The sequence below is a fragment of the Theobroma umbraticum genome, unplaced genomic scaffold (assembly GCF_002168275.2).
Source record: "Theobroma umbraticum cultivar Fairchild unplaced genomic scaffold, ASM216827v3 scaffold_67.0, whole genome shotgun sequence".
Lineage (NCBI taxonomy): Eukaryota > Viridiplantae > Streptophyta > Magnoliopsida > Malvales > Malvaceae > Theobroma > Theobroma umbraticum.
The window spans coordinates 8,357,514-8,380,176 of NW_018397262.1; the positions used below are offsets into that span (position 1 = coordinate 8,357,514).

Here is a 22,663-nt window from a genome sequence, read left to right on the forward strand (position 1 = left end):
AGGGGGCATAAATGTTATTTCTATTTCAAATGGGAAAAAATTCTTTGATTCTCGGTTTGCAGGTGAAGGAAGTGCCAATTTTGGCTTTTGAGTTGGGTTCTCCTTAAAAGAAGCCCAAAAAAAATGAAAAAAACTTCTTTTACTGCTCTTGTTTGCTTCCCCAGAGCAAATTAGAGAAGAAGGGGAGAAAAAGGAGAGAAATTTAAAGACCCTTCATTCTCTCTCTTTCTTTCCTTTCTTTGTGATCCCAAAAAACACTTTCCACAGAGAGAAGGAAACTGTTTTTAGAGAGAGAGAGAGAGAGAGAGGGAGAGAGGGAGAGAGTGAGTTTCCAGTATGTCTCTGGGATATGCAGAGAAGCTTTCTTTCATAGAAGATGTGGGTCAAGTTGGAATGACAGAGTTCTTTGACTCAGCTCATGTTTTACAAGATAAAGTGAGTTTTTTTTTTTCTTTTTGGTTTCTTGGTGGGGTTGTCTTTGTTTTTTTGATGATTATGTCCCAAATGAGACAGCTTTTGTGATACCCATTAAAGGTGGTTGGTTTTCCCAGGCTGAAAGTTTGGTGTAATGCTGTAAAGGTTGTGTTTTTGAATGATTTTGCTTTCAGGGTATTGGCATTTACGGTAGCAAGACCAGGGTTTTATTGCGTTTGATCTGGAAATTTATAGTGTATTGTTAGGGCCAATGTTGATCACCATCATGCGTTTCACTATGAGTGTGCTACGGTGGAATATGATTATAGGGGTGAACTGTTTGTTGTAAGCCAATTAAGGGCGATAAAGGCTCAAGTAGTTCATATTTTGTTAAATGTTTTAAACATTCATGCACTGGTTTGATTGTGATTTAGTTTATGGTAATGTAGATTCTTAATCATTCGGTACAGATTTTAGAATCAGTCTTCTGGCATTGTACTGTATGATAATTGATAAGATTTCGTAATATGTTTGCTACTTTTGCTAATGTGAGTTTAACTTATGCAATGGCAGATCGAACAACTTGCAAAATTGATACAAAAGGTTTGAACCTATGCAACTCACTCATGTCACCGGAGCATATAATTATCTATGATTGATTTATATCGGCCTCTTTAAGTCATTTGTTTGTATTTTGCAGAGTAGGCATCTAGTGGTGTTTACAGGTGCAGGAATATCAACTTCTTGTGGCATACCTGATTTCCGAGGTCCCAAAGGAATATGGACATTGCAGGTGAAAACATGACATTTCTTCTCAGTAAACATTTGTTGAATTTCTTGTTCTTTTTGAGGAATACTTTGTTTAGCACTCTCAACTTGTGCACGTGTAGGCTAATTCTAGGAAATTGAAACATTTTCTTTATATCATGTTGACTTTCTGAAAATATCACCTGTGTTTTTGAAGAGAAATATCTTGCATGTTGAGAAATGAAAAAATGAATGGTGTTGATGTGTTCCTGGCCAAAATGAAGAGACAGATTTAATGTGTAGGGAGAAGAGTTTGATTTAACCAGCTATTTAACCTTTCTTCAAAATTGCTGACATGTAATTGATGTTTGACAAGAAACAAGTATTCACTTGAAAAAGAATCAAATTTAAGTTGCAAATAAGCTATTACATATCATGATAGCTGTGAGTGGTTGGCAATTTTTCATGCATTCTTGATGCTACCTTCTGAATAACCTTCTTGATGGTTCCTTCAATTTTCCTTTAACTAATGCAGCGTGAAGGTAAGCCCTTACCTGAAGCATCACTACCTTTTCACCGTGCAATGCCGAGCATGACTCATATGGCTCTGGTTGAACTAGAGAAGGCTGGCATTTTAAAGTTTGTTATTAGTCAGGTAGGACTTGATTATGTTATTATTTTGGTGTATGTCATACTGTCGTCAACACTATGCTTACTTCTGTGTTTTTAGTTTCCTTTTCAGTGAGTTGTGAGATGTAAAATATTCCCTTTTTATTGTCCTATCCTCAAGAGAATTACAGCTGAATTTAATACTTTATATACGATCATATTGCCTTTCAGTCCTCAAATATGCTGTCTATTATTCCCCTAACGGACTTGTGGACTTTATTTTTTAATTTGTTCCCTCTAATTTTTACCAGAATGTCGATGGTCTCCATCTTCGATCTGGAATACCAAGGGAGAAGCTTGCTGAATTGCATGGGAACTCGTTTATGGAAACATGTCCCTCGTGCAGTGCCGAGTAAGAAACATTCGTTATTAGCAATAAAAATGCAACTCTTAAGCTTTCCTCATATAATTCTTCATTACATTTTACAGCCTTTCTTTTAGCTGTTTTTGGGTCATTGCCTTAGTTCTTTATTTCTTCTCATTTTGTACATATACCTAACATTTGCTTTGCCTATAAAAGAAGTCCCATCTCCAATCTTTTTTTTTTTTTTTTAATCTGAAATTTGTCTTCCATGGATAGAATCTTATGCTACAAAACCTATGTAGGTATTTGCGAGATTTTGAGGTGGAAACTATTGGATTGAAGGAGACATCACGACGTTGTTCTGATGAGAAATGTGGAGCGAAACTTAGGGATACAGTTCTTGACTGGGAGGTATGAATTACATTTTTCTCATTGCATATGAATTAGGCTGGAATGATATGATATTCTTGGCATCTTAGCATTCCAAACTGGTGCACCTACTTTCATTGCTATGAGAGTTGGAAGATAATAAGAAGGAAGTATAGTTATATACAAAATTAAACTGGCATTTTTCATTTTTTACTCCTAAGTATGATGTATGTTTCAGAGTAATGATAAATGGAATAGATGCCAAACTTCCTGACATATGTAGATTCTATGGTTCCATCTTTGAGCCCTCAAGCACACAAACCAACTTAGTTGATAAGTCTGTTGTCTGGTTCCCTTTTATTAAAGGAAAATATTGCTAAGAATTGCTTCTTTTCTCCCCTCTCCTTCTCTCTATCTGCAGGATGCGTTGCCGCCAAAGGAGATGAATCTAGCAGAGAAGCACTGTAGAATGGGTGATGTCGTGCTTTGTTTGGGGACAAGGTAATGAATTGTCTCCCTGCTTAATGCTGTCATGGTAATTGTATTTGCTATGGTCCTTTTTGTTTTTGAATTATATATTGGTTCTATCTATAGAAACATGCGATTATGTCTTATCACGGTGAACCACTCTGGATGGTAGTGTTTGAGGAATTAGCTTCTTCATGAGCCGATACAAGATTCTAACAATAGATTTTTCAAAGCCATTGTTAGACCACCGTTTTAACTTCATAATGTGAAGAAGCTTGTTATGATAACTCAAATTGAGCTTGGGATAGGTTCCTCTTTGAAGGTTTTGCTACCTAAAGTGGTGCATATTCAGGAACAAACTTGATAGAAATGCTAGCCTAAAATTTTCGCAAGGCTCCTTTCCAAATTTTGCTCCTAATTTAGTATTTTATATTTTCTGAACTGAATATATCCATAAGAATGACTATGTTAATCTTAGATAAATCATTTCAAGTGACTGTTCCGAATTGCATTCTAATTTTTTAGTAATTAGAAAAACATTTTGAAATCAAAGTTTGGATCCTAATTGATGTAGTTTAGTTCTTATATCGAAGCCTTAAATGAAACTGCTGCAAAGAGGTAGACAAAGGATAGAGGAGAAGGTGGAAATTGACTGGTCCTATATTGCATTTCAAGTATCAAGTTGGCCTTAAATGGCCTTTATTCTCCAAGCCGTTTGTTGATCCTGAACCTGGAAGCAATTTCCTCCTTGGAGCACAGCTTCCTGTCAACTAGAGATTCTTTTGGTGTTTATATATAATGTTACTTATCCTTTGTTTCATTATGGTTTCTTGGTCATGGCCTTAACCATACCATACAGTTTGCAGATCACTCCTGCATGCAATCTGCCTTTGAAATCTCTTCGTGGTGGGGGGAAGATTGTTATTGTGAATCTTCAGGTATTCTATCTCTGTTTGAGTATTTGCATGAATCTTTAAATAAAAAAATGTGAAATTATACCTTCCTTTTTTCTTAAATCAAGGTAAAAGCTGATATTGTATAGTTGATGTATGATGAATGTGCTTAATAAGATGCATCATAATTCCTAATCTTTGAGGGGTGAAGTTCCCTGAATCATGATCCTCTAGATACAAAGTGTAAGGATAAAATGGGACCCTAAAGGGCTTGCAAATTGTCGATATGGAATTCTGCTGTGGATAAAAGCTTCACAGTGAGCTCTGAAGCGAGCTCTGGACAGAAAATCTTACCTTGGTAGAGATTTTTTATCTATTAGTACTTTTTAAGGCCTCATGCCAAAAATGCTACTATATTTTGCAAATGCTTAATTGTTATTGATTGAAGGGAAAAAAAAATATCATGCTAAAAAGCTAAGCAAGTACATGTGAGTTGTTAACTTTCCCGACTGTTCCATTTGCTGTTGGTTTGATATTGTGCTGGATGGCATCAATGTTTTTATAATGTCTTTTATTCACCTTTGCAGCAAACTCCAAAGGACAAGAAAGCAAGTTTGGTGATCCATGGCTTTGTAGATAAGGTATCGTAAGAGCTTTAATGTACTGTTTATTTATCTTACAATTGAACCTGTCTCTATTTATCTGCTCAATCTCTGTGCTTTCTAAGAATACTGGTTAGCTATTGCAATATGCTTAACTTGAAAAAAAACAGGTGATTGCAGGAGTCATGGAATGGCTTAATATGCAGATTCCTCCATATATCAGGATTGATCTCTTCCAGACTATTCTAACTCAGTCCCTAAGTTCTGGTAACATTTTCAATAAAATGATCCAATTCAATTCTTTTATACAAGATATAGAAAAGAATTTGTTTGCATATACAAGTTATACTTTTTAAGATTATGCTAGAATCTTTTCGATGAGAAAGAATGCATCTTATATGCCACTGACTTAATATGAAAATATACATGGTGTAATCTTTGTATATTGAAATTCTTTAGATAAAGCCTGGTGTTTGGTATATTGTCTGTGGGGAAGCCCTTTTCTTAGAGCTGTATGGCGTAGTTAAGTCTGTTTTCTCATCATTTTTTAAACAGTTTAGTTAAATTCTTTCCCCATAGAAATATCTGTATGGGTTTATTCTTTTAGTATGACGCATGCCTCCTTGTCTGCAATGTGATAGACAACATATAAAGATTTTTTAAACTAAGAATTTATTATGCATTGTCTATAACCAAAATAAAGTAAGCCAAGCTATGCACGTATCTTCTATAACCAAAATGTGATAGACAATATCTTGTAATTGTTTCAGGCTTTGTTTTGTTGCTTCCTGAGATGGTTTGTTCGTTGGCATTGCAGATAAAAAATTTGTGAACTGGACCATCCGCATAGCAAGTGTACATGGACTAAGCGCTCCTTTGCCATTCATTAAGTCTGTTGAGGTAAAGTTAGATTTCTGCACCGACTTTTATTTTCCCCTTTTTCTTTTTCAGAAGCTTATCCCTTGTCATAGGCATCATTGAAGTTTCTATCATCTGCTCTCAAAAGTTATAGCCCTTGTTATAAAAGAAGAATATTTGAAAATTTGCTCTGCGACACAAGTTTGCGTTTCGGTGATCCACTCTCTCTGTTTTGAATGGGTCATGCTATTAATGTAACCAAGGAAAATGTAATGGTTAAATGGGAATAATCTGTCCTTATCGTCTGCTCCCCAAGTCATGAAGAACTTACCCGTAATAAAAACGAGGTTGCATCTTGTTTATCATACAATCAATATGATGAGGTGAAATAGGCTGGGCCAGGTCATTCTACATTAATTGTAATTCTCTTTTAAATGAAACCTTATTGCCTAATTATTGTATTTTTGCTTGACCTATTATTCTGCTTTGCCCCTGCACCAGGTTTCCTTCTCGGACAGTCAAAATTACAAAGAAGCTACTCTTAATACGCAGCCATTTCTACTGAAAAGGTAGCGTGGGATTCTGAAACATGTAAACGTATTATGTCTACGAGTAGTGTTCTATCCAAATGCAATTGGGTAGTGCAATTTAGCATATATGACTACCACCTGAGTAGTTTCAGTTAAATTTAATGCCTGAAGAGAGAGCCTTTAGTCAAACTTAAGCTTTCTATATCAGTTATATCGAGTTTTGCTGTGAGAAAACATTTTTACCGGTTAAATTTCCATTTTGTTGTCTGTCAACTTGAGGTTTTCTCAAGAGTCTCTTGTACATCAAATTGGATTCTTGCTGTTTATGAACAAAACATATGAAATAGCTCATACTTGGTTAATTTGATCTAGCACGGGATCCATAAAATGAACATCTGGTATTTGACCCAGCCTTATGTTACGGATGGAGAGGCTAGATGTCCTGGACTATGTAATATATGGCATTTCCCTACCTCACATCTTCTTTGTTTATATGTATCAGGAGAACTGTAAGGACAGAAACATTTGAGATGTTTTTGAAGCTCAAGTTTAGTGATGGTTGTGGCTGTCTTAGCACCCAAATCAAAATCCCTTTTAATTTCCAGGTGAGGAGATAGAATATCATTACTTAACCTTCATTCGATGTTTTTGTAGTCATTTGTTATTGCTCATTTATGTTAATCTCAAGGCTGCAACGTTTAGCAAAGTCGTGGGGCAGGGAGTACCCCTGATTTTGAGCATAATCTTGACTCCTTTTTCTTGGTTAAAAGTCTATTGAAAGTACTATGCATCGATTTCCAATGTCCTTGTCAACTTAAATGCCATACTATTCCTGGATTGCTTGGCAAAGCAGCAGTTTATTCTCAGGCATGTCCTTCCTATTTGTATTCTGAGGAGACCAGACAAATTTGTACCTTTTCACTGTGCAGGCTTCAACGGAAGATTTTAAGCTTGATAAGAAGGCCACATTTGAAAAGATGAGAGACGTAGCGATTCAAGACTCCAGCTGTGGGCAGAATTCAGTGGTTGAGAGGAGAACTGTTTTAGTCCCCAAAAGTGAGATCACAGTTCATGCAGTTGTCACAAATGTTAGAACATTTGACTGTCATATAAGCAATGGTGATTTGAAACCAAGGAAAGAAGGTCTACAGGGTTCCGAAACGACGACCCGGAAGCGATCGAAAGGACGGAAACGAAAAATGAGTTCATAGAGAGAGTAAAAAAGAGGCTTTTTAGTTTGGGAATGTGTATATGTGTTAACCTTCATTAGGTCAAGTGGTCAAGTTGTAAGTATGGGACTGAGTGAATTTTGTTAGATATTTAGCACTCAGAGTCTCTCAAGCTATGATTAGGACAGTGCAAACTCAGTTGACATGGTCACCCAGTTTTGTAGGACTAAGATTTTAAGAATCTCAAAGTGTTCTTCATTATTACTTGGTTTGTGTATATGTTAAATGATGAATACATTGTTTGAGGGCTAACATCTCTTTATTATACATATATCTTTTCAAATACATTAGAATTTGGATATGGAAATAATTAATGGGTTTATATGTGATATATTGATGTCACGGTCTTACAAGAGAGCTGTGTCACGGTCTTATTGGGTAGTCGTGTCACGGTCACACAAGAGAGGTGTGTCACGGTCATATTGGGTAGTCGATTGAAAATAGCATAATCGAGTATTTAAGTATTTATATTATTTTCAATTATAGGACAACATCGTGAGGTCTAATGGGATCCAAGGATTCAAAGTAAATAATCTCTTGCAGGTTGATGTGAATTATGATTTTAAGGTCTTAAATTTTTAATTTGTATCAATTTCATCCTTGAAACTTCTAATTGTATCAATTAAGACCTCGATCTTTTCAATTAGTTTCACTTTATTCCTCGAATTAATGAAGTTTTCTATTATATAAAGGTGAAAGTTACCTGTTTTATAATAAAAACCTTGCCACTAACAATATATAAGGTTGGCCTTTGAATAAATCTCATGCCAAATGGAATGTTCGGAGTGGATGCCTTCGTCAAAGATAGTAAGTTATTTTTCATCAATTATGAATTGACATATATATTTTTTTCTATATTGTAATTATTCATCAATTATGGGTTGATATATGTATTTTTTCGATACCATAATTATTCACCGGAGATGTTAATATATTTTTCACCCATAATGCATTGACACATGTATTCTTCCGGTACCACAAATTATTTTAGGCATGTGAGTTGAAAATTTATGAATAACAAAACTACATTAGATATCATATTCTTTCACTCTATTTAATAATATGGCAAGTTTACCTCAACCAAAAACTCATAATTTCTCTAATTTTAATATATTGGTAAAATCAAATTTCTTGACTCAAAAGCGAACGAGAACTCATGATAAATTCTTTAATACAATAAACAAATACATTTATATAAAAAAAATTATTAACTTTAACCGAACTGCAATTATGATGTATAATTTAATAAATTATAATGTAAAATTGAAATTTTCCAACTTAAATATATTTTTTAAAAATTTATAATTATTTTCGTCTGATACGAGATATGATATTTATCCATGTGATATAAACATGGAATACCCAAAATTGAAAAGCAATGAATGGAGAATGACTTGGTATACCAAAATTAGCACTTTCCAAGGTAAGCAGTCATTAAGACAAAAAACAAAAGACAGGAAAAAAGAGAGTACGGGGTTGTTGACTGGCCACCTGTAAATCCCGGTAAGGGGAAGAGCATTGTCCAATCAGAGAGGTTGGTGTGACCGGCAATTCTAAGTTCCTCGTTAGAAACGCCGGTTTGCCATGTGGGACTGTGTTTCTTTGTGCCAATATAAATCCCCCCACCCCTCCCACCTGAATGGTGCATTGCCCTTTCAAAGGACGCCAAACCCTTAAAAAAGAAAACAAAATTCTTTTTTATTTTTTTTATTTAATTTTCTTTTGTTGCTGAAAGACAAGACATGGAACGTGGTGATGGGTTCAATCGTTTTCACAAGCATGCAAAATCAAGCTCCGGTAAACTCTTTTCTACACAAAATAACCCTTTAAAGATATATAATTTTTTTTATATTTTTTTTCAGATTTTTTACTACGATTGTAAATGTCATATTTACGTATCAAATAATTCACGTCGAGATAAATTAATTATCATTTTCGACGAAAATACAGTTTCAATATTCAAGATAGATAGAAAAATATTGCATGCATGAAGAGTTTTGGTTTTTCTGTTTAATTTTTTTATTTTTTATTTATCTTTTTGGGTTTGTTTGCTTTGTTTTGGGGTTGCATGCAACATTTGCCAGCTTTCGCCATTGTTGCTCAAGAGGAAGCTTTTTAGATTGAAAGCAAATGAAATTTCAGACCAGCTTCCTTTTTGACTCTCTCTGTGTGTTCTTACAGTAACGGTTGGTTTTATTTTATTTTTGTCTTGTTTTTTTTTTATTTTTTTTGGTTCTTATAAATATTATAAGTAAAATATAAAAAATGGGCGTTTAATTATTTTTTTAACTTTGAATATTTATATATATATATATATATATCTACTGTTGACATGGCTTGCATGCAAGGTTTTGTGGAAGAGAGAGACCAAAAAGTCCAATATCAGAACTTTATTTTCTTTTTTGTTTCAATAAAAATTGAAAAAAAATTGAGTCCTTTTTTTCTTTTATTTTAATAATTTTTTATTTGCTTTAAAGTATTTATTTTTGTGATTAAAGAAGGAAAAAAAGGAAAAATTTCAAAACCTGGAGATTAAAAAAAGAAAAAAATTGAGTCATTTTATTTTATTTTAATTATTTTTTCTTTGCTTTAAATTATTTTATTTTTGGGATAAAAGGAAAAAAAGGGGAAAAATGGCAAAACCGGGGAAAAGGCTTTGACTTTGGGCTTCACGGAGAGAGAGGAGAGAGACACTCCCAAACAAAAGAATCTAAACAGTGATATGTGGGGCCCGTATTTTCAGGGGGCCTGAATTGGGCCCCACTCCACATCCCCCTCCTTTTCAAACCCAAAAAGCGGGACCCACTAACCTATCGTGCCCCGAACTGAGGCACTTTATTCTCGCTTTGGATGGGCACGTGTGACATGCATCCCGCTGACGTGGCATTTATTTTATGTTATTTATTTTTTGGGTAGAGGAATTAATTGGAGAAAATAGAAGAAAAAAGAAAAATATGCTTCTCTTTTTCCAAAATTTGACTGCACTTTTTTTTTGCATTTAATTTGTCATTTATTGTTGCCTTTGACTTTTGTTTTTATTATTTGTTTATTTTATTTATATTTATGAGCATGGAATTTATGTTTTGTGTCATATTCATTAATATTTGGTTTGTCTTTTATATTGAATTTTTTTAGATGTTTCGAAATAATATTTTTTATTAATTTATTTATTTTTGAGATATCTCAAATTGAAATATTCTTGTACATTTATTTTTTCATGACATTTTTTAATTTTATCGTATTAAAAACATTGAAAGATTTACAATTTAAAAATATATTTAAACTAAAATTCTTATTTTAATTTTTGTAAAAATTAAAATCCGACAAAGATTTTGTGTCAGAAAATAAATAATATCCTGCTTTGTGTTTTCAGGGTTGAGCGTCATACAGCCTGGTGACTCCTCAAACACCAACAATGGCGGCAACACCGCCAAGTCCAGCACCATGCCTCCACCGTGCATGGTGCGGGAGCAGGATCAATACATGCCGATAGCCAACGTGATCCGCATCATGCGCCGCATCCTCCCTGCACATGCCAAAATCTCCGACGACGCCAAGGAAACCATCCAGGAATGCGTCTCCGAGTACATCAGCTTCATCACTGGGGAAGCCAACGAGCGTTGCCAACGCGAGCAGCGCAAGACCATCACGGCCGAGGACGTTCTTTGGGCCATGGGGAAGTTGGGTTTCGACGACTACGTCGAGCCCTTGACTGTTTTCTTGGGCAGGTACAGGGAGAGCGAGAGCGAGAGGACTTCGTTGCGTGGTGAGCCCATTTTGAAGCGTGGAATTGACTATGGGCCCATGATGATGGCTCCGCCTTATGGGCCTGGTCTCCACATGGGACATCACCACCAGGGGATCTTTGATGCTGCTGCAGCAGCCGCTGCCATGGGAGGGTTCTACAGAGATGGTTCGGGTGCAGCCGGGTCGTCGTCTTCACAGGCTTCTCTGACCAACAACTTTGATCCATTTGGTCAGTTCAAATGAAGGGAAGCAAAGCACAGATATGAATAAACAGATACCATGACAAACTACCCATTATTTAGAAATATAGGGGAGAAGGTAAAACAATTGGTATTGGCATTCAGGGTGATTGTTCTTCTTTGCTTCTTTGTACTTGGAACATGTGTTGGATTCATTGGTTTTGGTTAAACAGAAAACAGTCGTTGAGCTGCTGTTGCTTTGTCTTTATCTGATTTTGTTTTGTTTTTGGTGGTGATCAAATGGAGCTAAGAATTTTTAAGTTTGGCACATGGAAGATGCCTCTTAACTTGTAAAACTGAACCTTTATCCTGGATTAAGTTTACAGGAATGGTGATAGAGTAGGTTCAATCCATGGTTCACAGATTGGTAAGAAAGTAGAATTGCTCTGTTAACTTGCAAAACTGAACCTTTACTCTGGTTGAAGTTAACAGGAATGGTGATAGAGAAAGTGCAATCCATGGCTCATAGATTGGTGAGAAAGTAGAATTGCCCTGTTAACTTGTAAAACTGAACCTTTACCCTGGCTGAGGTTAACAGGAATGGTGATAGAGTTAAGTTCAATCCATGGCTCACAGATTGGTAAGAAAGTAGAATTGCTGCTGCTATCCATATGAAAACAAATTAGAATCCCAATGATTGTAAGCCACCATGTTTATTTAATCAATTATGGTCTTTTACAGAAAAGAGTTAAAAGAATTATGGTCTTTTACAGATAAGAATTTAAAGATTTGTTGATTCAATCATCACTTTTCATCCAAGTTCAAGTACAGATGGTGTTTTCTGATATAATCAATGACTTCATCTACGGTCAGGTATTTTATAGACAATCCTCTTGAAATGCATTCCCTGGAACAAATGAAGAAAACAAAGGGGATCTCCATTAATATTAGCCTCTGAAAAGATGTTAGATTTTTCGTTCAGTACATGAACAAATAAAGCTGTTTACCTCAATTTTGTTGAACTGATTTGGTTTGGTACTAGTTCATCCACAATTTTAATGTTATCCTGAACGGAACAAAGAGCATACACGCTAACATTAGTGATATGTATCTAACTAGTTAGAGTTCAAAGTTCTTTTCCAGAGTTGACCAAAAATTCAGATGTTGTCAAGAGTAATGACCGGGAATTAATGCCTTGCTTTTGCTTCTTGTGGAAAATTGGAAAAAATAAAGAAATTTGACTCACCCTGTTTTCATTCAAAATTTCATCATCAGTGATGATTTTTTCCACATCTTGTCCTTCTCTGCGAATACAAACCACACCATAATCTTTGCATATGGATCTAACCTGGAATTTGATACAAAAAAAAAAGTTGGTGTTTTCAGATTCAAATTATGCCAGTGTAAGCACTAAACTTAGAATAATGATAATGTTAAGTCTCCTCAATCCGGTAACACCTATATCATACAAATTAATATAAGCATATACCTGCTCCGGGATCCAAAAGCCAGGAATGCTGAAAGATTGAAGTAAATCAGAACCACAAACAAGCATGACTTTAAGGGATTCTGCAAAAAGCCAGAGACATCACAATTAGTATCTCCTGTGGAACAATGAGGAGATTCCATTAAACATCATTAGGAGGAAAGCTAAAGGTAAAAATACATAGAGGAAATAAAGTTATTGAATTGTAATATGATAGATCTTGGAGAGATAGTTCCTGAGCAACAGAACATATCCTCCAATATAATCAAGTAATCAACCCACTCTTGCTCGCTCATATGTGTATGTGTGTGTGTATATATATATTAATTATACTCATAGGAGGAATTAGGATGACATAATCAGGATTATGTTGCTCAACACATAAAGCAAGGAAAGCAAGGATAAGTTTCTGCTTACATACCCTTGGGTATCAGTCCACCCTCAGTCAAGAAGCTCTTGACTCGAGACAAAACAGTTAGAGTGCGCTGAAAAGAGCTTTGGTTTGCCTGTGAGAAAGCATCAAAAGTTTCGGGGTTAGATTCAGACAAGAACTCGAAAAGAAACAAGACAATTGTATTTTGCAACGCAATAGATATGCTATACAATCAAACTCCAATTTCCCAGCAAATTTGCAAAATGCAGCCAGAGAAAGAAAAATTAGTTACCTCCCAAGGATCAACCATTATAAATTCAGAACTTTTGCAGGCTAAATTACACAACTCGATTCGATGTTCAGCAGCTATAAGGCCCTGCAATCATCAGACAAAGCTACTCAATTGTTGTACATATAACCATAGAACAAGACAAGCACATATGAACCTTGAATAATACACTGTTGCCTCTATCATTGATTCATTTTGTTTCAGGATCACTATTTTATACATCGGCAGTCGAGTTTCATCAAATACAGGAAACCAAATCATCTACCATTTCCAAGATGCTAATGACATCACAACAAAAGTTTAGATTTTTTTTTTTGTAAATTCTGCCATTACCAATTCAGCAAAGACTCACCCTTTTCTTGTATGCATCATTTACAGGTGACATATAGCCTCCTATAACACAAAACCCATCTGAATTCAATGCATCTCTGGCCAGCTCTAACCATAAAAGAACAACAAAACCAATAAAAAGAAATGAAAAATAAACTAACAAAAGGCAAAGAAGTAGAACAAGAGAAATAACACATACCAAACATGCGTAAATGCATCAAAGTAGGAGGATTGAAGCTTCCAGTAGATACGAAAACGACATATACACTATCCCCACTTTGAACAAAAAAACAAAGAAAAGGAGAAATAATTATATCAACAAAATTAGATACAAATGAAAACAAAAACACAAGAAAGGAACTTACTTGGTTATTGATGGTAGAGATAGCTTATTCAGAGGCAATGGGATTTCCATTCAAGTAATGATTTTTTTTGATAGGTTTAGTAAAATTCTGAAGATAAAGAAGAAGAAGAACAGAGTTTATAGAGAATCAAAGGTTCACCTTGAAAAAAACGCAGAGGAGGAAAACAGGGGAGGAGGAGGAGACGCTGAACATTTACCGTGTCAACAACGACGTCGTATGGTTGACTTAAATTGACTTTACGCGACGTCGTTTTATTATGGAAAGGAAGGGAAGAGGAAACGACGTCGTGGATCTCAATGATAATATGAAATACCTAGTTTGCCACTGAACAGTCAAGAAATTATCAGATTGACCCCCGAATTTCAAATTCTAGAACCGCGCGTCTTCCCCCCCCCTCTCTCCCTCTCAAGCCAAAATCAATCCAAAAAACTCCATATGTGTTTGGCTGTAGATGGAAAATCGTGGCTATTGAAGAAGAAGAAGAAGAAGAGAAATGTCGACTATAGAGAAGGTGTTGGTTCAGATCTTCGAGAGGAAGGATCGGATAATCGACCACGTGAAGCAGCAGATCCTTCTCTTCGATCACCACCTCGCCTCCAAGTGTCTGATCGACGGCTTCGTTCCTCCGTCTTGGCTTCTCTCCACTTCTCCCACCGGTAATCTGCTTCTTTCTCCCTTTTCAGCTTTACATTTTCCAATTTTCCGACCGTTTATGAAGTTTCTTCTTCTTTAACAATGCTTAGATTTGATTCTTCTCTATTGAATACGGTGAATTTTGCTTCTTTTTTTCTGTTGTTCTTGCTGTTTTAAGATTCGAAGAGTCGATTGAATTCCTTTTCCCTTTCAGCTTTACATTTTCCAATTTTTTTCCATTTTTTCGAAGGTTTATGAAGTAAATTTTGAATGTGATTTTGTTATCCTTAATAATGCTTAGATATAATTCTTCTCCATTGAATATGGTGAATTTTCTTCTTCTTTCTGTCGTTCTTGCTGTTTGAAGATTCGAAGAATCGACTGAAGATTTCTTTAGCAACAGCGTCTTTAATTTCTTTTGAGTATTTTCTTTTAAATTCAAAGGGAATACTGATTTTTACCTTTTAATTGATTTCAAAAATTTGAATTAATGCTTAATTCTTTTTAGACTAGAAAATATTTATGGCAATGCTTCATTAATTTCAAGTACATAAACTTGACTCAATTTTTCAAATTTTGAAACTTGAAAGCTAGAAAAGCAGTTTCCTTTTTTATTTTCAAAGTTTTCTTTCATTTGATTCTTGATTGTATTTCGATTTCAGAACTTAATTTATCAAGTACTTTGGAATTATCTGTCTAATAGTCTGTATAACAGTTCTTTTTTAGTGGATTTTGAATAAGGAAGAGTCTGCTTTTTTTAATTGCAGAGTTGAATAAGGAAGATCTTATCTCAGGACTCCTACTTCCAGATCCACAGCCTTCCATTCCTTACTGTTCTCTGTACCAACAGCCAGTTGTTACAACTGATAATGTGCAGTTACCAAGTCTTTTACGCAACCGAGTTGATGCTTGGAATGAAGGCTTAGATCAGTGTCTTTCTGGTAAAGCTGATGAGCTGGATCCTAGTGTTACATCTCCTCCTCAAGACTGTAGAGATGGGATGATCTCAGATATTGGTCCTGACCCTGGTTTATCTCTGGCAAGAATCCAGAGATCTAAGTCTAGGCAACGGGCTCTAGAGCATCGAAGTAGTGTGAAAGCATGTAAAAACTTTGAGAGTTCTGAAAAGATTGCTTGTTTATGGTCTGATTCTGCGGATAAGTTGGAATTGATCAGATCATGTGATAACGTTGTGAGATGTGCAGAAGAGGAGGAAGAAAGAGGGCGATGCTGGAGCAAAGAAACGAGTGAAAATATTTACTCTGGTAGAGTCACAAGATCTAGAAGTTCTGTCCAACCTCCCAAGTCTGTGAGTGGACCTTCAGGTGCAGGCAACACTTCTTGTGTTGCAAAGCAGGATGGTGTGGTACTTACAGAATCCACCAGCAATTCAGGACAACAGCCTCATGTTGTTCATGAGTTATTGGAATCAAAATTTGTCAAACCTTTTCATAATACAGTAAGTTGTCCAGTGAAAAATGAAGAAAATGGTCAATGCCAGAGCAAGGAAAGGGGTGAAGATGTTTACTCTGGTAGAGTCACAAGGTCAAGAAGTTCTGGTCGACCTCCAATGTCTGTGAATGGTCCTCCAAGTGCAAAGCAGGATTGTATTGTGCTTACTGAATCCATTAACAGATCAAGACTACAGTCTGATGCTGCTGATGAGTTATTGCAATTTGTCAAACCAGTTGGTAATGTTGTAACTTGTGTATTAGCAAAAGAAGAAAGTAGTCAATGCCAGAGCAAGGAGAGGGCCAAAAATATTTACTCTGGTAGCATCACAAGATCTAGAAGTTCTGTCCAATCTCCCAAGTCTGTAAATGGGCTTTCATGTGCAGGTAAAGCTTCTGATGTTGCAAAGCAGGATGGTGATTTGGTTATAAAATCCACCTGCGAGTCAAAACAACAGCATAATGTTGTGGATGAGTTGTTGGAATCAGTAAAGCCTACTGTTATCTCTGATGAAAGTTATGGTTATATGAAAGCAAGAGACCACCTAAGCAAGGAAAAGGAAAGCAATGTTTATCAAGGAAGATTAACAAGATCCAGAAGTTCTAGCCAACAGCATAACTGTGTGAATAAGCATTTGAAGCTGGATAGCTGTCCTGGTAGGAGCATCGATGATGGCATTTGTAGATCAATGCAGCTGGCCTGCCATGCTAATGATCTTGAGGATTTGATTAAGCCTTTTGATATCAGCATTGAAAGTTGTGGGATAAAGGCCAAAACAAGTGATTACAAAACAAAAGAGAATGCTGTTGTAGATCAACATAATCAAGGTAGTACCAGGTCGAGAGCTAATTGTAGTGCAAAATTGTTTAAACTTGTTGATTCCTCTGATACCCTGGAGCATGAAGTTACACAGTGCAAATCAACAGCTTCCAACAAGTCCCCATATGCAAAGTCATCAGACAGGTCTGAAGGAGCTGAACTTAAGGAAGTTCCTGATACCCAAGTAGATTCCTTGCCTTGTGCCAGTGACAGTGATCTTGCTGACTTGAACCAATGTGTTGCAATTGTTGCAGACACTGATGTAGATTCCGATGAGTTAGTTGAGTCTCATTTAGCTAGTTCTGCATCTAACTTGGATGGTGCTAACAATCCTCCTCTTGAAAAGTCATTGAATATTTATGAAAGAATTGAGTTGGAAGTAGCAGTAACAAGCCCACACTCTGCATCTGCTATGATAGTGATGCCTAAGCAACTTGATTTTGATAATTTGGGAGAGTGCACTTTGAATGAAGCTTCTAGTCCTGTATTAGAGAGTGAAGAAGAGATCAAATCATTGGAGGAATGGCCTCTTGCACGGCTTCCTTCTGCAGATAAGCTGGATGAAGTAACTCCTGTTCTCTACCAAGAAAAATACAACTCGTCCCCTGTAAAGCAGTTGTTGGAGGAGTGGGAAGCCTTTAGTGAAGAAGAGAAACAGTCCAAAACAGATTTGAACAAGACATCTGGACCAGGTAGAACTTCAAATTTAAATGTCGTGTTGTCAGTAAAAGAAACACCTGAGGCTTCTACAGATGCTGTAACAAGTATTCTGCCTGAAAGCAACAAAATCTCTGCACAGAAAATTTTCATGGAACATCATTCAACTAGTTTAAAAGTTTCTTACGAAAATTTGCTTGGAAACTCAACAAAAGATGCTTCAGGATCTAGATTAAATGCTGATACTGGGACAAATTATCTCTTTGAGAAGGATTATAGGAAGCTTGAAGTAGTAAAATCTGCAACATCGGTCCCAGAAGAGCATAATTGTAATACTAATGTATGTAGTGGTCCTGCAATTTTGGCGGATATTGATTTCACTGAAGTTTGTAGCCCTGCCCTGCTAAGAAAAGCAGATGCAACTTCCAGTGATGGAATTGAGCATGCTTTTACTGCACTAATAGAAGAAACTAAGGGTCATTCTGCGAAACAGAAAATGGAGTTAAGTCCTCAAAATCGAAATGCAGACTCAATGGGAAGATTTATTGCTGATGACACTGATTCAGATCAAGATCCCACACATGCAAAATCAAGTGAACACAAGTTTGCAATTCAGTCCATACAGCCAGGTAGACATTCTGGCTCCCATGTGGAGGGTTCGTCACCTCATAAGCGGAGGAAGATCGGAGGTCAACAAAGAAATACCCTGTCTTTGTCATTAAGCTTGAAGGTAAAGCCAATTAAGAGTATTTACTGGGGTTTATTACAAGGAATGTGGCTTTTGTATATGATAACTCAAGCATATCTTAAATCTCAGCACTTTTCTTTGTCTCAGGAGGAAGATATTATGGAATTAAATGCCAATAAGTCTCTAGTTGATGAAGAAGATCAGAACACGGTATGCTACATTGTGGGTGGATTGAATCTTCCTCTAGTTTTAATTCCTCATTATTTTAGTAATATCTACAACTTCTCATGAGATAGTGATGTCGTCTACTCTCTCTTCCTGTTATAAAATACTTACACTTTCACTAAGTTTATCTTTGCCATGAAAACAATATATTAAGTTGTTTGTTTCAATGATAAGATTACCTCCTAGGAGGTTAATCTTGAACTGGCATGTGTGAAAAACTTTAGGAGGCAAAAGATTTCTCAGCAGACATCTGGATAGCAGCGATGCTATGGCTTGATTTCATAATTAGCACACTTATATAATTGGAACAGGTTCTCCATACATTGCACAGGTTGCTTTCCTATTTGCAATTGAACACTTTTAACAAAGCAAATGTCTTATTATTGTGCTGGCCAGGGCAAATGTAGTTCAAAAGAGAGAAGCAGAAGGGCAGTAACTCCTTCCACTTTTATGCATAAAAAATTTGCTGTGGCTTCTGTCTCAAGTTTGCTGCAAGAGACCCTTGAAAATTCTGAAGATCACTCAGCGGAGGGAACAGGAGCAGTAGGTCCATCCAGCGTTATGTTTGGTTCAACAAGGAAATGCACTGCAGACGAGAATCAAATTTTATTGAATGTTGGGGATAAATCAGAATTTGGAAATATTGAACATTTGACTTGTTATGAAAGGAGCGAGGAAGAAGGCAAATCTCAACTCGGAGAAGATGGTGAGGGTTCAACTTGTCCAATTAGTTCTCCATGTCAACCACCAGCAGACTTGATCAGTGCTGATCAGACCAATCCAGAACTTGAGGGGTTCATTATGCAGACAGATAGTGAACAAATATGCATTGGTGGAGATGGAATTAGTTTTGACAAATTGGACCTTCCAAAGACTACAATAGAACGTGCTAGCCTTCTGGAACGGCTTTGTAAGTCTGCTTGCATCCATACCCCATTATCCCAGTTTCCAACTACTTATAAATTGCACCGAACAACCGATCTTTACCAGTCTATTCCAAATGGGCTCCTAGAATGCGTGGGCCCAAAGAGCACCCTTCCTACAAATGATGATGGAAAAAGTCAACTTAAAATTAGCACTAGTTGCTTTGGTGAGGACACGAACCGTGCTCTTTTTGGAGGATACTTTTCTGATCGCTTGCCCTTTTCTAGTTTTCAAGTTACTGGAGATGTGAAGAAACCTCATCTTTCTCCAGTTGGCAAGCTCTGGGATAGGATCGTTTCAAACTCTGGCAGTTCAGAGAAGCGAGGTAGCCTAAATCCGGAGCTTCCCTGCATCAATGAAGAAAATGAGAACACAGACGAGGTGGTTGATGCATTTCAGGAAGGCGGTGCTTCCAAAATGGTGACTTGCTCTGTCCAAAGAAAACCACTTACTGAGATTAGGGAATGTCCAAATGTTCCTGCATCAGTTTCTGGAGCTGAAATATTTACCGTTAGAGCTAGTCTGGACTCCGTGAACACGGCCTACAACTTCACTGGGACTGAGAATGAGGTCAAACAAAAGGCTGGAAATCACAATGCCAGCAAGAGGAGAGAAACAAATAAGATGAAAGAAAACCTGAGTATACCACCAGGGGCAAATGGTACCAAGAGGGCAAGTGAATCACTTCGTAATGGGTTCAGAAAACCAAAACTATCTGGAAAAACCAGTCTGAGAAAAGGGGGGCCAAGTTTCTCACAAAAGGAGTCAAAGGTCAATAATATAGTCTCAAATGTCACTTCGTTCATTCCAATGGTTCTGCAAAAACAAGCTGCTGCTATTATCACTGGTAATCATTTTCTCCTATCATTTTTCTCCAGCCATTCCTTTTCTCTCATTTCTCCCCAGCATTTTATGAAAACTATATTACATATAGACGATGCAGATACTTTAAGTTATTTGTAATTCCTTTTAGGGAAGAGGGATGTTAAAGTGAAGGCCCTGGAGGCTGCCGAAGCTGCAAAGAGACTTGCAGAAAAGAAAGAGAATGATCGTAAGATGAAGAAGGAGGCCTTGAAACTTGAACGAGCGAGGTTGGAGCAAGAAAATTTGAGGCAGTTGGAGATTGAGAAGAAAAAGAAGGAAGAAGAACGAAAGAAAAAGGAGGCTGATATGGCTGCAAAGAAAAGACAGAGGGAAGAGGAGGAAAGGTTGGGGAAAGAAAGAAAAAGAAAGCGTATAGAGGAAGCACGGAGGCAGCTGCGTCCTCCTGAAGAAAAATTATGTGCAAAGAAGGATGAGAAGGAAAAGAACTGCCAAGCCCCGGTAAACTCCCTTCTGCTGTAGACAATGATTTGTCTTTAAATCTTTCCTTTTTGTGGTATGGCATTAAAATGTGGATGTCTGCTGTAGGATGAGAGAGCACAAACAATGAAGGTTCCTAATGATGGAGCAGTGAAGCATGAGCAAATGCAAAAAGAAATAGCAGACAGAAATGAAGGGAAAATGTTAGAGACAGAATTAAGGATGGCTGTTGCTTCAATTTCCGATGCCGTAAAAGCAAGCATGGCCATTGAAGATTGCAATGCAAAGGTAAAAACTTCTTTTAGCACAGCTGCAACAGATAAAATTTGACCTTGCCCCTTCTATGGGTTAAATACTAGGAATTTTAAGAGTTCCTCTTAGTATTACTGCTATATTGGACTAAATCCCATGTCTATTTATCATAAACCATCTGAAAACCTGTTTGATAGGGCAATGCTAAGTCATATGTTTATCATGGAGCAAGTGCTTAAGTATTCTCTCAGTTTGTACTGAGAGGGCATAACATATGTTTTTCATTAATGCGATATGCGCAACACCTGACATAAGAATTTCTTATAGGAGTGTGACTCAAGCAGAACTAGTTGTTATGAGGATTTGTAATGGGACCTTTCAAATGGATTGTTACCAACTTTGTGACATCATGGAGACTAAATTTTGCCATATTGAACCAGTTTAACTGGAACTGTCTCTTGGATGTTTCTTCTACTAATTCAATGGTTTGTGAAATACTTTCATTAGAGCCTCATCTGGATACTAAATCTTTTCTCAGGTACTGAGCACCGTGGATAGAGCAACAACAGAGAGTGATAGCCTAATTGCAGATACAAGCCGGGAACAATCATATGATATATCTCCATACAAAGGTTCTGACGACGAAGATGAGGAAGAAGAAGAAGATGATGGACCTAATAGCAAATTTATTCCTTCATGGGCCAGGTATGTGAACTCAGTTTTGTCATCCTAAACATAAGTATGGATTCTCAGGTTAAGAACCACATTTATCACATTTCTTGTAAAGAAATATGCTGATAGATTACTTCCAATTAACTCTTGGTGATTTTTGCAGTAAAAATCGTTTGGCTTTGGTTGTAACTTCCCAGCAAAATCTGGACCCAGAAGTAATATTCCCCCTGAAAAGCTTCTGCAGCATAGCTGAAGGTGACTACCATAGATGCTGTAAAACCTTTCTACTATGTGTGTTTGCTGTTGGACTAACAGTTAAATTCTCTTTTCCATAGTTCTCTTGCCAAGAAAGTTCCAGCAAAATCGTGTGAGTTAAATACTGGATAGTATCTGCAGCCAACTCAATGAGAGCACCTGCATGAACCCAAAGGTATGCTCTTCCGGCCATGGATAATATTCTCCATGCTTCCATGGTGACTGCCATTTTCATTCTTGCTTTTTCTGTGGCAGAGTCAAAAAGAGACTTCTTGGAAGAGCTAGAAGCAGGTGATTCCAACATTTTCTTTTGCTGAAGATTAAAAAAACAAAAAAACAAAAAAACAAAAAATTGTAGCAATGATGTATATCTTAATAGTCTCATATCAGTAGATAAAACCCCTTTTTTGCTAACTGCTTAGAGCTGACAAAACTTCCATTGCCAATGTTAAAGGGCTGTTTGCCTCTAATCCCCCTCACCGTTCAATAATATAGCTCAAGTCCTGAACTTGGAAGCCATTGAAGCCGCAACAAATACCTCCAAAGTCTCTATACACGGTAGGACTTTGAATTCGAAATCTATACTTCATTGATTTAGACCTTTTCAACTTTATTTTGTCCCAAACTCGAATACAAGATACTCTTACACAATCAAGTCGAATAACGGTTAGATTTAAATTTGAGACATGGTAGGGCGTGGTGGGTTGGGGGGGACAATATTTGCATTACTATAACGGCTCCATGACGTGGAATCCGATGAGGTTTGGATTTGGGCTAGTCAATTGGACCCCAATGGTCACATGGGGCTTTTGTCATTATTGATTTCTCCGAACTCACATTTCACTGTTGGCCTCCCTCCCTCCTTTTCCCAAGCTGACACCCACCATTTCTGATCAACCTTCTTTGTTGCCCGTTTGAGTTAGATTCTAAGT

The 22,663-nt window shown here is 36.8% G+C and overlaps 4 protein-coding genes across 4 annotated transcripts; 3 read left to right on the top strand and 1 right to left on the bottom strand.

The window, feature by feature from the left end:
* The first annotated feature begins 50 nt into the window (after positions 1 to 50).
* Positions 51 to 7,287, top strand: SRT1 (sirtuin 1). Its single transcript, XM_021432214.2, has 14 exons — positions 51 to 435; positions 988 to 1,017; positions 1,115 to 1,207; positions 1,697 to 1,816; positions 2,082 to 2,182; positions 2,437 to 2,545; positions 2,925 to 3,004; positions 3,831 to 3,909; positions 4,452 to 4,505; positions 4,637 to 4,733; positions 5,284 to 5,366; positions 5,826 to 5,893; positions 6,357 to 6,459; positions 6,784 to 7,287. Exons 1-14 carry the CDS (start codon positions 337 to 339, stop codon positions 7,063 to 7,065), a joined length of 1,398 nt encoding a protein of 465 aa, XP_021287889.1. The 5' UTR covers positions 51 to 336; the 3' UTR covers positions 7,066 to 7,287.
* A 1,500-nt stretch (positions 7,288 to 8,787) lies between these two features.
* LOC110419521 (nuclear transcription factor Y subunit B-9-like) lies at positions 8,788 to 11,100 on the top strand. Its single transcript, XM_021432607.1, has 2 exons — positions 8,788 to 8,880; positions 10,457 to 11,100. The coding sequence occupies exons 1-2, from the start codon at positions 8,826 to 8,828 to the stop codon at positions 11,071 to 11,073; spliced, it is 672 nt and encodes a 223-aa protein (XP_021288282.1). The 5' UTR covers positions 8,788 to 8,825; the 3' UTR covers positions 11,074 to 11,100.
* A 597-nt stretch (positions 11,101 to 11,697) lies between these two features.
* Positions 11,698 to 14,023, bottom strand: NMNAT (nicotinate/nicotinamide mononucleotide adenyltransferase). Its single transcript, XM_021432875.2, has 9 exons — positions 13,853 to 14,023; positions 13,687 to 13,763; positions 13,510 to 13,595; positions 13,161 to 13,244; positions 12,917 to 13,001; positions 12,499 to 12,578; positions 12,256 to 12,357; positions 12,017 to 12,075; positions 11,698 to 11,916 (listed from the first exon to the last, which is right to left on the bottom strand). Exons 1-9 carry the CDS (start codon positions 13,900 to 13,902, stop codon positions 11,814 to 11,816), a joined length of 726 nt encoding a protein of 241 aa, XP_021288550.1. The 5' UTR covers positions 13,903 to 14,023; the 3' UTR covers positions 11,698 to 11,813.
* Positions 14,024 to 14,281: 258 nt separating this feature from the next.
* Positions 14,282 to 22,409, top strand: WYR (inner centromere protein, ARK-binding region protein). The gene is made up of 10 exons (XM_021432878.2): positions 14,282 to 14,508; positions 15,253 to 18,143; positions 18,249 to 18,311; positions 18,723 to 20,097; positions 20,224 to 20,573; positions 20,661 to 20,840; positions 21,343 to 21,509; positions 21,640 to 21,731; positions 21,812 to 21,906; positions 21,987 to 22,409. Exons 1-9 carry the CDS (start codon positions 14,346 to 14,348, stop codon positions 21,850 to 21,852), a joined length of 5,322 nt encoding a protein of 1,773 aa, XP_021288553.1. The 5' UTR covers positions 14,282 to 14,345; the 3' UTR covers positions 21,853 to 21,906; positions 21,987 to 22,409.
* The last annotated feature ends 254 nt before the right edge of the window (positions 22,410 to 22,663 follow it).

Bases quoted from the DNA above. Each gene is read 5' to 3' on its own strand.
- SRT1 (XM_021432214.2), top strand. From the start codon at position 337: ATGTCTCTGGGATATGCAGAGAAGCTTTCTTTCATAGAAGATGTGGGT. The intron at 2,546-2,924 runs GTATGAATTACA...CTCTATCTGCAG, and splicing joins ATACAGTTCTTGACTGGGAG to GATGCGTTGCCGCCAAAGGA. The intron at 3,005-3,830 runs GTAATGAATTGT...CATACCATACAG, and splicing joins GTGCTTTGTTTGGGGACAAG to TTTGCAGATCACTCCTGCAT.
- LOC110419521 (XM_021432607.1), top strand. From the start codon at position 8,826: ATGGAACGTGGTGATGGGTTCAATCGTTTTCACAAGCATGCAAAATCA. The intron at 8,881-10,456 runs GTAAACTCTTTT...TTGTGTTTTCAG, and splicing joins GCATGCAAAATCAAGCTCCG to GGTTGAGCGTCATACAGCCT.
- NMNAT (XM_021432875.2), bottom strand. From the start codon at position 13,902: ATGGAAATCCCATTGCCTCTGAATAAGCTATCTCTACCATCAATAACC. The intron at 13,764-13,852 runs GTAAGTTCCTTT...TTTTGTTCAAAG, and splicing joins TCTCTACCATCAATAACCAA to TGGGGATAGTGTATATGTCG. The intron at 13,245-13,509 runs GTGAGTCTTTGC...TGATGATTGCAG, and splicing joins ATGATGCATACAAGAAAAGG to GGCCTTATAGCTGCTGAACA.
- WYR (XM_021432878.2), top strand. From the start codon at position 14,346: ATGTCGACTATAGAGAAGGTGTTGGTTCAGATCTTCGAGAGGAAGGAT. The intron at 20,574-20,660 runs GTAAACTCCCTT...TGTCTGCTGTAG, and splicing joins AAAAGAACTGCCAAGCCCCG to GATGAGAGAGCACAAACAAT. The intron at 21,732-21,811 runs GTGACTACCATA...TCTTTTCCATAG, and splicing joins CTTCTGCAGCATAGCTGAAG to TTCTCTTGCCAAGAAAGTTC.